The sequence below is a fragment of the Dama dama genome, chromosome 14 (genome assembly GCF_033118175.1).
Source record: "Dama dama isolate Ldn47 chromosome 14, ASM3311817v1, whole genome shotgun sequence".
NCBI lineage: Eukaryota > Metazoa > Chordata > Mammalia > Artiodactyla > Cervidae > Dama > Dama dama.
Genome location: NC_083694.1, coordinates 13,919,962 through 13,937,023, shown reverse-complemented (window position 1 = coordinate 13,937,023; position 17,062 = coordinate 13,919,962). Strand labels below are relative to the sequence as shown.

Sequence of the window (17,062 nt, the reverse complement as noted above, 5' to 3'; positions counted from 1 at the left end):
TAGATTTTATTGTCTATCGCTTGTTTGACTTTACTGGTAGCATACGAGAAACAAAAATATTAAAAGATGTTGATCACTTATCCTTTAAATCTGTATAGTGCTTTAGAATCTGCTTGGTAGGTTTACTGATACTGTATTCATATTATTCATGCTAGACCCAACAGTCAGAGAAAGACATTCATATTACTTTTCCACTTTCAAGGTAAAAATGGACTTAGAGATACTGAATATTCACTGAGGTTGTTATCAAGGCAGAATGAAGATGATCAATCATCTTTCAATAGCCTTCTTTGGCAACACATGCCAAGTCTCAGGATAAATCCCTAGCGACCCTAGCCAGGTATATCCTTACCTTTAGCCATAGGAGCTTCTCTATCATAAGCCGGTTAGCACAGAGTGAGCTGAGCAATAAAAGTAGGATTGCTGACATTTTCCTTAAGTTCCAAGAATGGTTGCTGTTCTGAGTCCACTGGTGACCACATACATTGCTCAGGTGGTTTCTGAGATCAGTGGCTTTGGACATCTGGGCCTCCAAAATGCTTCTGGAAAAAGTCTTAGCTGCAATTCTGACTTTTATAGCAAATGTCTTATATGCTATGTGGTCTATCTATATTCGATAAGCTTGGTCATTTTGTGGGGTGATCAATTTTGGATGACACATTCTGGTTTATCTAATTACTCTCGTGTACTATGAAGGTATGTGTTTTATAATGATTTAGACCTCAATTTTATAAACAATTCTTGCTTCACCATAAACCTTTGCATGTAATGAGATTAAATACAGAAATAAGATGTTTCATTTAAAGCTCAGTGCACACAGAAAAGAAGACAATTCATTCAAGAAAAATTTGTTGGAAGGCTGGTTTCTTAACTTGTTGGTTTCTGATCTTGGGGAATTTGACAAACCACTCTGAGCCTCAGTCTGTTTTTCTTCGACCAAGAAAATGGGAATGATAATGTATAGCCTAGTGTTGTCAGAATTAAATAAAAAGTATATCTGCTATGATATCAGAAAAATGGTGTTAAATAATTGTGCATATTTTCAGTGTATTTACTGATAATAGCAAAAGTAAGGGGGAAAAAATCAGATGATTAAAGGAAGAAAATCAGTTATCCAGACAGGGGTTAAAAGAGCTATGCCATACTTATGGTGACTGAATTAGTATACGATGTCTGAGCTACCTTTTCTTAAAATGCTTTGGTATCTAAACAAACAGCTTAAGAATCCAGAATGTGGATGTGATGTTTTCATCATCAGTTACTATGTTCAATCATGTCATAGTTTCCCTTCTTTGTGCTCTGAGAAATAACTTCATGACCTCAACAGGAAACCTAGGCTGAACAGTGCATTGGTTTACATTATACGAAATGTTTATGAAATAGTTAAACAAGAGCAGAGTGATAAGAGCATCACCATACTTTACAAACACATTCATATATCTAAACAAAAATGCAACTTAAGTTCATTAGATAAAAAACATTAATTATACATCTAATATTGTATGTGATAAGTCCCTTCAGTTGGGTCCAACTCTGAGACCCTATGGACTGTAGCCTGCCAGGTTCCACTGTCCATGGGATTCTCCAGGCAAGAATACTGGAGTGAGTTGTCATGGCCTCCTCCAAGGGATCTTCCTGACTTGGGGATTGAACCTGCATCTCTTATGTCTCATTGGCAGGCAGGTTCTTTACAATTAGTCCCACTTGGGAAGCCCCAAATATCTAATATTACATCTTGGGTAATATGGAATTTCAAGCAAAAAATTTGGACTAAAAATAGTTTGTATTGAAAGAATGTGCACTTATAAACATATTTTAGTAATACTAGTTTCTCTGAGAGGAAAAAATGTCTATTTACACTTGAATTAGTTATTTGACCATTTATTTTACACCAGCACATTACAATTAATGATTTCTAGAAATGTTATCTTATTGACACTGCTAAAGTACTGGAATAACTAGGCTTTTAGTACTTGAAATGAAAATGAGTGTGCAGAGTATGCTGATTGCTGGTTATTAGAATGTAGAAAGAGAATCACAAAGCAAGTTGCTGAGGAAATGAAGGCTTTACTTTCTCTGTGATGTGCTTATAAGCACACTGACTTTCTGTGTGTTTGCCAGAATGTTTGGATATTTAGTTGAGAAATGTTTGCCTGTTTATGTTAATAATGATGGCGTCTGGTTTATAAGTATAGGTAATAAAGCACCGCCATTATGCTGTTAACCATAAAAATACAACTGAATGCTAGGCATTCTACCTAGTTGGGTTTTTCCTAAAGGCTTTTGAAAGGAACCGTCAAATGTTTCAATTAAAAAATTTTGGGAATTTTCCCCAGGTTCTAACAAGCTATATCAAAATAGAACTCATTTCATGGAAAAAAGGAATCCCACAGCATTTCTTTTTAATAACTGTTCAGCTACAAAATTTTATTGGTATCTTTTTATGTTCCCTCTAGAGGATGTAATGCACAAAAGCATTGCCACGGAACATATAAAATTACAAATGAAATTTATTGTAAAAAGTAGAATGTCTTCTAGACTGGTGTCAGTATTTATTTCATTCAGAAACCAAAACTGCAGTATAATATATTCGTTGTCAGCAAGTCCATGTGTGTAAATTGCCATCCAATGTTATTGACGGATATAAGACAGATATTGAAAAGACAATTTAAAGGTACTCTTCCAAACATAAACTGTTCCACAAAAGCACTGTAAAAACTCCTTCAAGATTTTGGGTTGTGCTTGACATGTATGGTTAACTACATAATTTGGTCGTGTCATAATCCACTGTGTTTGGCAATTTGGCATTAAACGCCTGCAGAGCAGATTGGATTCTCACCACCTCACTAGTAGACAGCTTGAGTCTATGACGAAGCAAGCAAGAGAAGAGATCTAGACGACGTTGACCGGGTGGGGAGAGTTTATTTACACGGTCTCTTATCTCTAGAAGCTGCAAAAGTGCTGAGTCCTGGGATCCCTGAGTATAGGGGTAGTCCAGCTGCAGAATCAGGTCCCGGATGGCTTCCGGGTCAAAGTGCATGCTGTAGCCAAACACTTGAATGTTATTGATTTTCATATAACCCAGGTTCCGGGATGGGTCAATAAACTCCAGGGGTTCGTAGTAGATGCTCTCGTTGCCGTTGGGGCCGTTTGACTTGATGCGACTCCTCAGGTAGATGTGCACGGTCTCAAAAAACGTCTTCCACTTGTTCCCCAGAGTCAGCGACCAGTTGTAACACTGCAGGGGAAGGTCCAGCTTAGTCCGCTCCCAGTCGGGGAAGCTGTTTTCATTCACAGGCATAAACCAGCTCTCAGAGTGGCTGCCTCCGAAGGGATTGATGTAGACGGCCAACACGGGCTCCAGGGTGCTGTTCTTCGTTAAACAGATCTGTAAAGAGAGACCCAGGATCATGTGGACCAGGCTCGACTTGTACTTGTTGCTCTTTAAGGTGAGGAGCATCCTCTTGCGCCAGGAGGGGTCGAACCAGCTGTTGAGGCGCATGTCGTTGCTGATGAAGATGGCGTGCACCTCCAGCCGCCTGTCGGTTTTCTGCAACAGGTACTTCATCTCCAGGTCTTGCAGGTCGGTCTCGAAGCCGATGTAGTGGTCGGTGGACTCGGCGACCTCGGGTTTGCAGAAGCCCTGGCTCAGCATGTAGCCCGTGTTGCAGGCGCCGCAGCGGGTGCGGTTGTCTGGGGCGCAGGTGAGACAGGCGGCCGCGTCGCCCACCGTGCAGGGCAGGAAGGCCGTGCAGACCACCTGGTCGTTGGGACACGTGCAGGAGTGCGTCTCTTCTGAAAAGCTGCCCAGGAGGCCGTTCTCATTGCAGTAGAGAAAAGACTGGATGCGAGTGAGCCAGTAGGTTGAAGTTCTAGGAACAGAAAACAAAAGGAAACTATATAAATACAAAAGCATTCGTTTTCGATCACCAGCCCAGGTGGGATGCATGAGACAAGTGCTCGGGCCTGGTGCACTGGGAAGACTCAGAGGGATCGGGTAGAGAGGGAGGTGGGAGGGGGGATCGGGATGGGGAATGCGTGTAACTCCATGGCTGATTCATGTCAATGCATGACAAAACCCACTACAATATTGTAAAGTAATTAGCCTCCAACTAATAAAAATAAATGAAAAAAAAAAAAAGCATTCGTTTGTGTGTCTGTGTGTGTATCCTGCAGTCAAGTTACCTTATGTCTGAAAGCTTCACTATTACGTTCTTAGGACCTTTCCCGTCAGTTATTTAACTGAGATTTTTTAAAAAATCCATTTAGTTCACCATTGAAAAAAATATGAATATACATACATAATATGTATATATTTAAATTATATATATATATTGCATTCATCATTGCGTAAGACTGAGTATAGATACATTTGATTTGAACTGGAAAACTTGAGATATTTCTTAAGAAATATCTGAAGAGATTGCATGGCATCTCATTAATGTCCTTGGAAGCGGATTGTGAATATAATTGGGTTTGTTATAGTTTTGAAATGATAGCCAACAAAAGGAAATAAAATGTCTTATTATTAAATATCTGCAGCAGAATTAGAGTGCATAAATGACTATTGTTCGTTCATTCACTCTTAGCTTCATAGTGCACTATGCTGCAGGAATCCTAAGCAGAAAGTAGAAGATGAAATTAAAACTATTCTAAATGTTCAGTCAACGGATTTAAATGCTAGAGTTTCATCAACATTGAAAGAACAAGTACCCACTGAGAGGGAAAATATTATTAAAACATGTTTGATTTTTATCCTTCCAGGCTGCTCAAGAAAATTGTTGAAAATATCTCATTGAAACCAACTACGAGTTCTTTTAATAAGGGTTAAGTGTGTTAGTTGAATGGGTTTGATTTGAATAATTAACATTTTAAAATTTATATTTAGAAATCAGGCTAATCTTCATGCAAATTTAAGATCTCACTTTTCCTCTTTTCCCACATTATTCAAATTCTTTTAGTGTGTCTAAAATCTCAGTAAAATAATTAAGGAAAAGCATGTGGCTGTGTAATCAGACAATTCTTTGTTTTTATCTTGCTGCTTTCTCATACTAGCTGCAAAACAGTGGAAATGTTGAATGACCTAAGTTAGTAACGGGCTTCCCAGGCAGTGCTAGTGGTAAAGAACCCACCTACCAATGCAGGAGACAAGAGATGGGAGTTTGCTCTCTGGGTCGGGAAGATCCCCTGGAGGAGGAAATGACAACCACTCCAGTATTCTTGCCTGGAGAATCCCATGGACAGAGGAGCCTGGAAGGCTACAGTCCATAGAGTGGCAAAGAGTCAACACGACTTTGAGTGACTTAGCGCTCAAGTTACTAACATCATTCATATTAAGTTCTTGTGAGAAATAGTTTGCCTCAGACTGGCTGCATGTGTTTGACTATTGTACAGAGCATGTGTCCCAGTAGACACCAAAAATTGTATATTTTTTGGTATTTTTATGCCTTTCCAGTGTTTATTATTCAGTACATATGAGATCTTCTGCAAATTGTGTATATTGTATCCAATCCTTTAGACATTACATTGCTACCATTTAAATAATTTGTATATGCAGTAAAATACAAATATGAATGTGTAAATCATCAGTCAGAACAATTTATTATCACATTCAGAACAATTTTTGAGTTATATATTCATTTTTGGTCCTTGCTCATTCTCCTATTGTGATATAACACTTTTTTTTTTTTTAAGGAAGCTCTTCCCTGTTCATTCCAAATAAATTGAATAACTCCTTTATTCCTACTCACAATATTCACTTATTTTTCTTCATAGTGCCTTTTTCCACTTAAAGTGTTATATCGTGTACTTACTTGTTTATACTCCATTTATCTCATTAAGTATAATATTCAACTTGCCAAAATCATATGTGCTTTGGTTGCAGCTTTAGATCTTGGGCCTAGCAGAATGCTGGGAGATCACAGTGCTCTAATACTTAATGAATATTAGATAAAATGCACGGACAAATTAAAGGAACATTTTCTTAATGTGCATATTTTTCAGTGAAAGTTAAAGCATTAAACTTCATTTTTCATACCATTGTGAAGACCTAACTCCCAAGATGCAGGAGGTGGAGTTACACAACATATTCTTGACATCTGCACAATTAAATCTGTATAAAAACCTCAGTAAATGTATATTTTAAAAACCTTTCTTTTCCAGAGTCCCTAAATGCAACTGCTTTCTATAGACCTAGAAAGAAGGTAAAACCTAATTAAGCTCAACCAAAACACAAAGTATTTTCCTCTTAATTATCTCTTGCACTGAAAAACACTGACTGGGAAACTACACCTATTAAAATCATTTCTAACTTTCCCAAGATATTTTAAAAATAAGTTCTTAGAAAACTCTCCCAGGAGGATGCCCAGGGGTTGTAAATAGCAATGATTGGCAGTTGGTGAGCCATACATCTATATGAGCATCTCTTCTCTCCTCTCCTTCCTTGTTTTCTTGCTGTGCAAAAATAAATAAATAAATAAATGTGCAAAAAGTTTTCTTTTTCTGGTTGAGGAAATAGCTTGATTCATGATTTCTGTATTCAGTCTCAGAATCCAGAAATTATTACTGACTTGTGATCTGCACTTACTGATATATTTATCTCATCAGTTCACTCTCAATGAATTAATCTCTCTCCCTGTTACCTCCTTTCTTTTTCTCCTTCTCTTTTTTCCCTCCCGTCCATTCTGTCCTTCTTTCTTTCTTCCTTATTTCTCTTTTTTCTCTTTCTCTCTGTAGCCCTATTTATATCTATCGAATATAAAGCATATAAAATATATACCCTATCTGGATTGAACATTATATTTTCTTCCCTAGAATCAAAGCATAAATTCCCTGAGCCAATCCATCTCTTACTGTAAGCTCTCATTGTGTTTTCAAATCATAAGGACAAACCAAGAAAATGAAATAAATAGGCCCAAGTCTACAGAGCTCACAAAACTAGGCTATCGTAGAAAAACTCATTTGGACACTTTGGAAAAAGCAGTGACTTTTTCAGCCATTTACAATTCTTTTCACATCCCCCGCAGATGCATTATTGAAGGAATGCATTGCTGAAGTTCGTGGGTTTCAGCCTGTCATATATGAGTACTGATAATTCAGTATGCTGTCAAAGCTCCTGTTCCCTAGGACAGAAGAGCTTACATGTGTTTCCTTCCTTGCTGTTTCTTGTCCTTTATTCCCTATTACCTACCTTTTTACTTGTTTAATTACTTCACAGGTAGGAAATAGATTTTTAAAGGAACAAAATTCAATAATTATTCATTACTACTTGTAAAATCTTAGTGAAGGCAGTGGTCAAAAATAGGAAATGGAGCAAATTTCACATTTGTACATGGGTTTTCACTTTATCCAAAAGATCATGTAGTTCTTTTTTTTTTTTTTTGACAAAGTAAACTTTAACTGTATTTTTAAAATTTAAACTTAAATTTTTGAAGAGAAATATTTTCAACATTAAAGAAGCCTGGCATGCTGCAGTCCATGGGGTCACAAAGAGTCGGACACAACAGCAACTCAACTGAACTCAAGTATTTTTTTAAAACTCCATTTCTTTTATGTTGTTGTTCAGTTGCTAAGTCATGTCTGAATCTTTGTGACTCTATGGGCCATAGCATGCCAGGCTTCTCTGTCCTTCACTGTCTCCCAGAGTTTGGTCAAACTTATGTCCATTGAGTCTGCGATACTATCTAACATCTCATCCTCTGTCACCCACCCTTCTCCTTTTGCCTTCAGTCTTTCCTAGCATGAGGGTCTTTTCCAGTGAGTTGGCTCTTCCCATCAGGTGGCCAAAGGATTGGAGCTTCAGCTTCAGCATTAATCTTTCCAGTGAATATTCAGGGTTGATTTCCTTTTAAGATTGACTAGTCTGAGTTCCTTGCTGTCCAAGGAACTCTCATGAGTCTTTTCCAGCACCACAATTCAAAAGCATCAATCTTTTCCTTTATAGTTAAGTATTAAAACAAAGTAATGCCACATTTTTTATTCTCATACATAACTTTTATTCACATAAACTATTTAGGGTCTACTGGGGTTAGGTTTAAAGGATGCACTTTGAAAGATGAACTCCTGGCAGGGAAGTAAGCCCTTTGTTGCTTTTTATCTAACATGTGGCACTGTTTCTGATATCTATTTAATAGCATGTCAATAAATATTTACTAAGCAAAGGAAATAGGAAAGAAAAAGGAGAGAAGGAGTAAAGGGAGGGAGAGAAAATAAAGTGAAGGAACTATACAAATGATAGAATTATAGAAGAAAAAATGAAGGGAAGACAGTATTAAAGTCAATGAATTGATAATGACAATGATATGAAGAGATTCAAGGGGTTTAAACACTCCTTATCTATCAAGAAGTGAGTGCATTTGGAAGAAAAAAAAAACTTTTATGTTATAGTGTTACAAAAAGAAAATACCTTCCAGAGTTAAGTTAAACTTTTGGAAAAAAAATAGAATTAGCTAAAAGCCTATAGCATGTTTATATTTGAGAAATCAGGTAGAAAGTTGAGATTAGACATAAGTTCGGTTCAGTTGTCTCTGTTCGCTGACAACATTCTTTCTTTCTTCATTAAAGAATTATTTTTTTGGTGCACTGGGAAGACCCAGAGGGATGGGGTGGGGAGGGAGGCGGGAGGGGGGATCAGGATGGGGAACACATGTAAATCCATGGCTGATTCATGTCAATGTGTGTAGATCCTTTTTAAAGCCTTTATTGAATTTGTGACAATATTGTTTCTGTTTTATTTATTTATTTTTTGGTTTTTTGGCTATGAGACATAGGGGAATCTTAGCTCCCCAACCAGGGATTGAACCCCATACCTCAAGCATTAGAAGGTGAAGTCTTAACCACTGGGTCACCAGGGAAGTCTTCTCTGTGTATTTAAAAATCTGTTCTAAGGAAAAAAAAAAAAAAATCTGTTCTTCTCCACAGAACATCCATTATGTGAGTGTCAAAAGAGCATTAGACCAGAAGTATGAACACTGGATTTCTAGGACAGATTTTACCTGGTGACTGGGGACAAGTTACTTTAGTCTCTTTGAGTGGAAATTTTAGAATTCAAAGAAACACTGGTTCAGATTTTGATTCTGCATGATGCTGGGGAATGTGTACGGCTTTCTGAATCTCAGAAGCTCACCCTCAGTTTGCCTGTTGCTCTGCTGTCAGGATGAAATGCTGTAACAAATCCCACCATCACAGAGCCCCAGACATGGTAGCTGCCAACAATGCAACAATATGAATGAAATGCTAGTATCCAACATACTGTTATAAAGAATATCAAAGAAGATATAGTCTTGGCCTTGTAGTTTTGAATGATGTTGCCAACTAAAAACTGGCACTTGCCATCTGCCTCTACAAGGACTAAGTCGCTAGTCACTGCAGCCACTGACCTTCAACACCCCCCTTTAAAGGAGTTCAGGGTCAAGTTCAGGAATGAGGCATCTGTGCACTGGGAAAAACTAGCAGACAGATCTTCAGATAGTTAGATATTTTCAAAAGGTGATTTTATGGGTCCAACTCTTACATCTCCTCATATGTAGAAAAACACTAAAGTCATTAAGGATGGCATCTGTTCATTATAAGCAGCAAGCCTTGGCCAAAATGTATGCTTGACTGCATGGACTTCCTTATCTGAAATTATATATAACACTGACCTCTCCTCCTACCTCTTCAGAGCAGCTCTCCAAAGAGTTATCTGAAATGCTCAGCATTTCTCTCTCTCAGCAGTTATCTGAAATGCTATCTCCCAGACAATTAGTCCTCATTTTGCCCCAAATAAAATTAACTCACAACTCTCACCTTTTGCATTCTCTTTCCATCAGCAGTGTTAAGTGGGATTGGTAAAAATAGATTCCTGGACCCCACCCCAGACATACTATATGAATCCCTAGAAGCAGGGCCTAGGAAGCTCTTTTAAAAATATCCAGCCCCACAGACAAAGCCAGTGTGGTCAAAGCAGAGAGCATTGCACTCAAAGAGTTGTAGGTACAGAGGACTTGGTAGGAAGGGTCTTGTTTTCAGGAACGAAATGAAAGCCAGTATAGCTGGAGCAGAGAGCGTATCAATGCAGTATTAGACTGTGAACTAAGTAGTGGCCAGATCAGGCAGAATTCTGTTTCGGTTTTAAATTTATTCTGTGTGCAGTAAAGATTGGCAAACGGATTTAGGCAAGAGTCAGTGAAGTCTCTCAGTCATGTCTGACTCTCTGCGACCCCACAGACTGCAGCCCACCAGGCTTCTCTGTCCATAGGATTTTCCAGGCAAGAGTACTGGAGTGGGTTGACATTTGCTTCTCCAGGGGATCTTCCCAACCCAGGGATTTAACCCAGGTCTCCTGAATTGCAGGCAGATACTTTACTGTCTGAGCCACCAAGGAAGCCCCATGTACATATTTAGTAACTAGCTTTCTCTTTATGGGCTTCGCTGGTGGCTCAGCTGATAAAGAATTTGCCTGCAATGCAGGAAACCTGGGTTTGATCCTTGAGTTGGGAAGATCCCCTGGAGAAAGCAATGGCTACCCACTCCAGTTTTCTGGGCTGGAGAATTCCATGGACTGTATAGTCCATGGGGTCACAAAGAGCTGGACACGACTGAGTGGCTTTCACATCACTTTCTCTTTGTATTATACCAATAGTATTTTATTTTAATTAAAATAAAATATGCAGTCTCAGAGAACTGTTATGTACACAGACACTGTTTAAGGTTCTATATGAAAATTAACAACCATAATAGCTATTAGGGCGCTTTAGGGCTTCCCAGGTGGTGTAGTGGTAAAGAATCTGTCTGCCAATGCAGGGGATGCAAGAGACACGGGTTTGATCCCTGGGTCGGGAAGATCCTCTGGAGAAGGAAGTGACAATCTGCTCCAGGATTTTTGCCTAGAGAATTCCACGGACAGAGAAGCCCGACAGTCTACAGTCCAGAGGGTTGCACAGAGTCAGATACAACTGACTGACTGAGCACTCATATACAGAAATACCAGTTAGCCATGAACTTTTAAGAACAAGTCCAGAAGAAGACAGAGAGAAGTTAAAATGTCTGTATAGCAGCAGACAGCGTTGAATTAACATACATTTGTGGCCTTGAGGCTAAATGTATGCTAAATTTGCAAACCCTAAAATAGAAATTTTTGGCATACGCATACATAGAAAAAAAAGTGAAAGTGAAAGTCACTCAGTCGCATCCAACTCTTTGCGACCCCATGGACTATACAGTCCATGGAATTCTCCAGGCAATTATACTGGAGTGGGTAGCTGTTCCCTTCTCCAGGGGATCTTCTCAACCCAGGGATCGAACCCAGGTCTCCTGCATTGCAGGTGGATTCTTTACCAGCTGAGCCACCAGAGAAGCCCAATAATAAAGGTAGCCTATCCTTTCTCCGGAGAAGGAAATGGCAACCTACTCCAGTGTCCTTGCCTGGAGAATCCCAGGGACGGAGGAGCCTGGTGGGCTGCCATCTATGGGGTCGCGCAGAGGCGGACACGACTGAAGTGACTTAGAAGCAGCAGCATCTTTTCTCCAGTGTATCTTCCTGACCCAGGAATCGAACTGGGGTTACCCACATTGCAGGCAGATTCTTTACCAGTTGAGCTACCAGGGATATAAACCAAAACCCTAAAACCTACTTTTAGAATTCTACTATGTTACATTTACATTAACAAATTATTTACTGAATTTCTCTCATATCATGGGCCAGTCACTTTGTTATTTTTAATCCTTCAACAGTAGATGTAAAACTTAAACCCATTTTACAATTTGAAAAATACATAGAGTCATAGTGTCAACAACTTTCACAATTATATATAATGTATTAGGTATTACAATGAAAAAAGACTCGAAGCAAATCTAATTTTTTTTAATGTGTGTCAAGTAGTAAGGAAAAATGAGTTAAGGAAAAATATCTATTTATTGTCAAGCTGGAAAGCGTCAAAGATAAAGAGATAACTTTAAATTATTATATAAAATTAGGTACTTGAGTTACAGCCCACTCCATTGACTTCAATCATCTTTTGGGAGCTAAACTATCAGTGAACCTTGGTTTCCTTGACTCATATGGAAAATGGGAATAAAATATACATTGTTGTAAGAATTAAAGGGAAATAGCAAGAAAATCCATTAAAAGCGTGCCTGTACACAGAACAAGTGATAAATAAATGTGAGTGCTTATTCTTATGATGACTATTATAACTACTGTTACCTTTTAAAGAAATAGCATCACATGCAGTTTCTTTATTACAAATGCTATTTTCCTCTAGAAAGTGGAAATTTTCACTTTATCTTCAACGATTTGTGGATTACATGCATAATCTTACTCTTTATCTCACTTGTATCAGATAGACCTAGTTATTGATAACATGATTAAGATAGCCTCTATATTAATTTGGAAACTCAAAAATCTGAACAAACAATATTTTTCAAATTTGGGACATATATCCTGATGCATGTCAGTTTGCACTGAGGTATTAGAACATATGTTGATACAGAAACAATTACCTTCTCTCACAGTTAAATCCTCTCTGAGCGCTAATAATCTTATTTCAAAGGTCCCTTTTTCCAACCTTCTAATCTTTTTTGGCTTTCCAAATCTGTGCAGTGTGGATCTGAATTTTAAAATCTAAACAGCACAACTTCAGTCTATTTTTGAAGTTAAATATTATTCGTTTCATTCATTATTCATTTCAGCCTTCATAGATTTGTTCTTCTTCAACCCTAATACTTTAAACTGAATAAGAATTTGGGATTAAGTGCCCACAGCCATTTAAGCAGTCATAAACTGATTATTAGCGCAGTCACAGACAAACGATGCCAAACAATAGGCTGTCACTCTCTCCTCCAGCCCTGCTGCTCCGTCCGTCTCAGCCATGACAACATGACCTGGGGCTCGTGTTGACACCCTCATCACACAACAGTCTCACTCTTGGAAATAATATCACATCCTGAGAAACAGGATGTCATTGTCAAAGGTCCCTTGGCTATGAGTCTCCCAAAGAAGTATCATTTATGTATATGTATACATATATATGGGCCTTCCTGGTGGCACAGTGGTAAAGAATCCGCCTGAAATGCAGGAGCTGAAGGAGACCTGAGTTCAGTCCCTGGGTGAAGAAGATCCCCTGGAGGAGGGCATGGCAACCCACTCCAGTATTCTTGCCTGGAGAATCCCACGGACAGAGGAGCCTGGTGGGCTGAAGTCCATGGGGTCACAGAGAGTCAGACACGACTGAAGTGAATAAGCACATATGTGTGTGTGTATACACACATATATATATCACATGTGTTGATAGATACACATCTATAGACCTATAGATGCATATATACACACACATTTCATTTTTATGAACTTGAATTCAAGTATCTACTAAAACTTTTGACTTGTAGGAGGACAATGAAAGAGTGAGGGAAGCAGTTGAAGATGTAGGTGATATTTTAAAGACAATATTAGCCGAGGTTTTGTCAAGCACACAGTCCACTTACAGGCATTTCATTAACTCTCCCAATTCTCAACTACACCTTGAAGTACGAACCCTTGTTATCCAATCTGTGTTTAAAGTATGAGTTGTAAAAATCTTAAATAATTAGAACTTGTAGAAGGTCAACTAGCTAGTAAGTGACAGAACTGAACGTACATCCCGGTCATTGTTACTCTGCCAATATGGGGATATAACACCAGAAGTCCTATGTAAGTTCTGGCAGCTGTATAGTGGGGTTAATGGCGACCTCCTACAAAAGGATGTATGCCATACCCACACCCAGAGCCCCTATCCCTGCAGCAGACCACTGCCGACCCAGACCTCCTCAGGAGATGCCCAAACACAGTTCTGCCCCAGTCTCTGTGGGGTCCGTGGGTCCTGGTGTGCACAAGGTTTGTTTGGGCCCTCTGAGCGTCTCTGGTGGGAATGGGATGGCAGAAAGTGAGGAAAAACTAAAGAGCCTCTTGATGAAAGTGAAAGAGGAGAGTGAAAAAGTTGGCTTAAAGCTCAACATTTACAAAACAAATATCATGGCATCCGGTCCCATCACTTCATGGCAAATAGATGGGGAAACAGTGGAAACAGTGGCTGACTTTATTTTTGGGGGGCTCCAAAATCACTGCAGATGGTGACTGCAGTCCTGAAATAAAAAGATGCTTACTCCTTGGAAGAAAAGTTATGACCAAACTAGACAGCACATTTTTTTAAGAGAAATTACTTTGTCAACAAAGGTCCATCTAGTCAAGGCTATGGTTTTTCCAGTAGTCAAGTATGGATGTGAGAGTTGGACTATAAAGAAAGCTGAGTGTCAAAGACTTGATGCTTTAAACTGTGGTGTTGGAGAAGACTCTTGAGAGTCCCTTGGACTGCAAGGAGATCCAACCAGTCCATCCTAAAGGAAGTCAGTCCTGAATGTTCATTGGAAGGACTGATGTTGAAGCTGAAACTCCAATACTTTGGCCACCTGATGCGAAGAGCTGACTCATTTGAAAAGACCCTGATGCTGGGAAAGATTGAAGGCAGGAGGAGAAGGGGATGACAGAGGATGAGATGGTTGGATGGCATCACCGACTCAATGGACATGAGTCTGAGTAAACTCTGGGAGCTGATAATGGACAGGGAGGGCTGGCGTGCTGCAGTCCATGGGGAGAGACAGACATGACTGAACTGAACTGAACTGAACACCAAAAGTACAAACAGCAAGAACAAAAAGTACTAAGTGGGACTATATCAAACCAAAAAGCTTCAGTCCAACTAAACTGTAATTCATTTAATTGAATAGTACACACAGAAAAATCTGCAACTGAAACGTTTTGTCCACATTTGTGCTGCATTTAATAGTATAGTTAAAGAAAAACCGACAGAGATGTTTTCTTTCTTATGACATAAAATATGAAAAGAAAAATGCAACATTCAGGATGTGAAATGTGAGAAATACAACACAATTACTTTACTGTACATTAAGGGGATATATTATTTAAAAAATAGACTCTACATTTAATTTCCTCCAAATTAAAAACTGAACTATTTTGCCAACTGAATCACTTACATGATAAGTTAATAAAACTTGAAAAGTATTTTGTGAAAGTTCAGTCTATTAAGTAGTATAATTGAGGAATATTGACACAAGTGCAATGGTCTCTCCTATGTGCTTTTATAACACCCCTGTTTTCATCCAGCATAATATTCATTATACCAAGTCATTATTACCTGATCATCTGTATCCTTCATTACATTATACATGCTGTGAGGGAGGAGATATATTTGTTTACTTCACCATTTTATTATCATAATGTACCTAAATCAGTTTGCAGTGTTTATGCCTAAGTTTTCCCATTAAAACTTTCTGAACCTTTATTAGTTTTGAAATATGTTAATGGTGAATACAAATTTGAAAATATAAATAATATAAATAGAAGTTTCTAAAAGTAAAATAATCATGAAGAGAACATTTATTTTATCCTTCATAGATCTGTTCATCTCTGACCCTAATATTTCAAATTAAATATAAATATCACATGATTGGGTAAATTAAGAACAAAAAAAGAGAAGCTAAAATAAAAAGCATATTCAAGGCTAAATTGTGAATGTTCTTGCTTGTATTCATTTATTTATTTTAGCATTTCATATGATTTTCTTGATATCCAGTGTGTGATAAACATTTTCAAAATTATCTTAATTTAATAATTCATAACCAATTTTTCATCAATTTTAAAAAAACAATAAAATGTTTCTGTTGGACACTGAAAACTTGAAAACAAAAGGAAATTGTATTATTTAAATAACTTAATCAAATTTTAGTGTTTCTATTGGTGATACTATTCATATCTAAAACATATTTTCAATTAAATAAAGAAAACATAATTTGTCCAAATCCAATGTCCATCTATCTATTCATATAACCAGAATGCAATTATGGTATGAACTGTTTTTGACATGCCTGCATATGTGTGACAAGCATCTCTCCAAACTGAATGTCTCTGACCTTATTTTCTTCTCTCCTAACACAACCATCCTTGTTATCTATACTGATGGATATCAACTCATCCCTTTCTGTCTCAATAAAAGTAAGATCTAGCTTCTGGAGGCCCTGTGCCTGTTCTTTTTATTACATTTGTGTGCTTCCAAGCTAATCTTCCTAAAATGAATTTATCTCTTATTGCATAACACCTAATAACTCTCATGTAAAATGTATATTTTGCCTAACTTTTAAAGCCCTTAGGTTTGGTTTAGATGGTTTAGTCAGTAAGTCGTGTTTGACTCGCGATCCCGTGGACTGTAGCCCACCAGGCTCCTCTGTCCATGAGATTCTCCAGGCAAGAATACTAGAGTGAGTTGCCATTTCCTTCTCCTTAAAGCCCTTTACAATCATACAATACCCACTTAGGCTTCAGTACTCTATAAGATATATTCTCCATTTCGGCTCTCTTCGTTCCCCTTCCTCAGTATGTCATGCTCAATTTCAACCACAATGGATTTTTTCATTACAGAATTTGTCATTACAGAATTTCATTACAGAATTGTCCTTTTTCCTCTGCTTAGCCAGTTTAAGATGCAAATTTAATCTTTTTTTTTTTACTGTAAATATTTCTTTTTAATAATCCTCCTTACAACAACTTAATTCTTTGATTCATATATATAATTATATATATTATATACTTATTATATAATTATTAATTATATAATTTAATCTATATTATTATACTTGTAATTAAGCAATGTACAACCATATATTATTGTTAAATATGTTCTTATCTTGTTTCAACCAAAGTGTATTGTTTTTTATAATATCTATATTTTTACATGTTAGTTTTGGTAGTTGGAACATAAACTTCTCAGAAAGAAGAAAATGAATGTTGTTTCACTGGAATTTTTAGAGATAAGCAAAATCTTTTCCCATGCAACTCCTTTAAACAAAATTGCTAAATCAAAATTGAATTATGGATGTATATTTGTGGGAAAATGTCAAAGGAAATACTTTAAAAAACTCCTCAGCACAAAATGCCAAATAATTCTGACAAAAATGTCTTAAATGCATTTATGATCTGGAAAAAAAAATGGGGTAAATTTCAGAGGCTGAAATTAAAGTAAAAGGACAAATGTGA

The 17,062-nt window shown here is 37.6% G+C and overlaps 1 protein-coding gene across 2 annotated transcripts in view; it reads right to left on the bottom strand.

Annotated features, from left to right (window-relative positions):
• Window positions 1-2,490: 2,490 nt before the first annotated feature.
• Window positions 2,491-17,062, bottom strand: part of BRINP3 (BMP/retinoic acid inducible neural specific 3) — a 437,487-nt gene continuing 422,915 nt past the window's right edge. For both annotated transcript variants that reach the window (XM_061161190.1, XM_061161191.1), the window contains one exon: window positions 2,491-3,872. In XM_061161190.1, coding sequence (XP_061017173.1) covers window positions 2,756-3,872 — 1,117 coding nt within the window. In that variant the 3' untranslated portion in view covers window positions 2,491-2,755. The remainder of the gene's footprint in view (window positions 3,873-17,062) is intronic.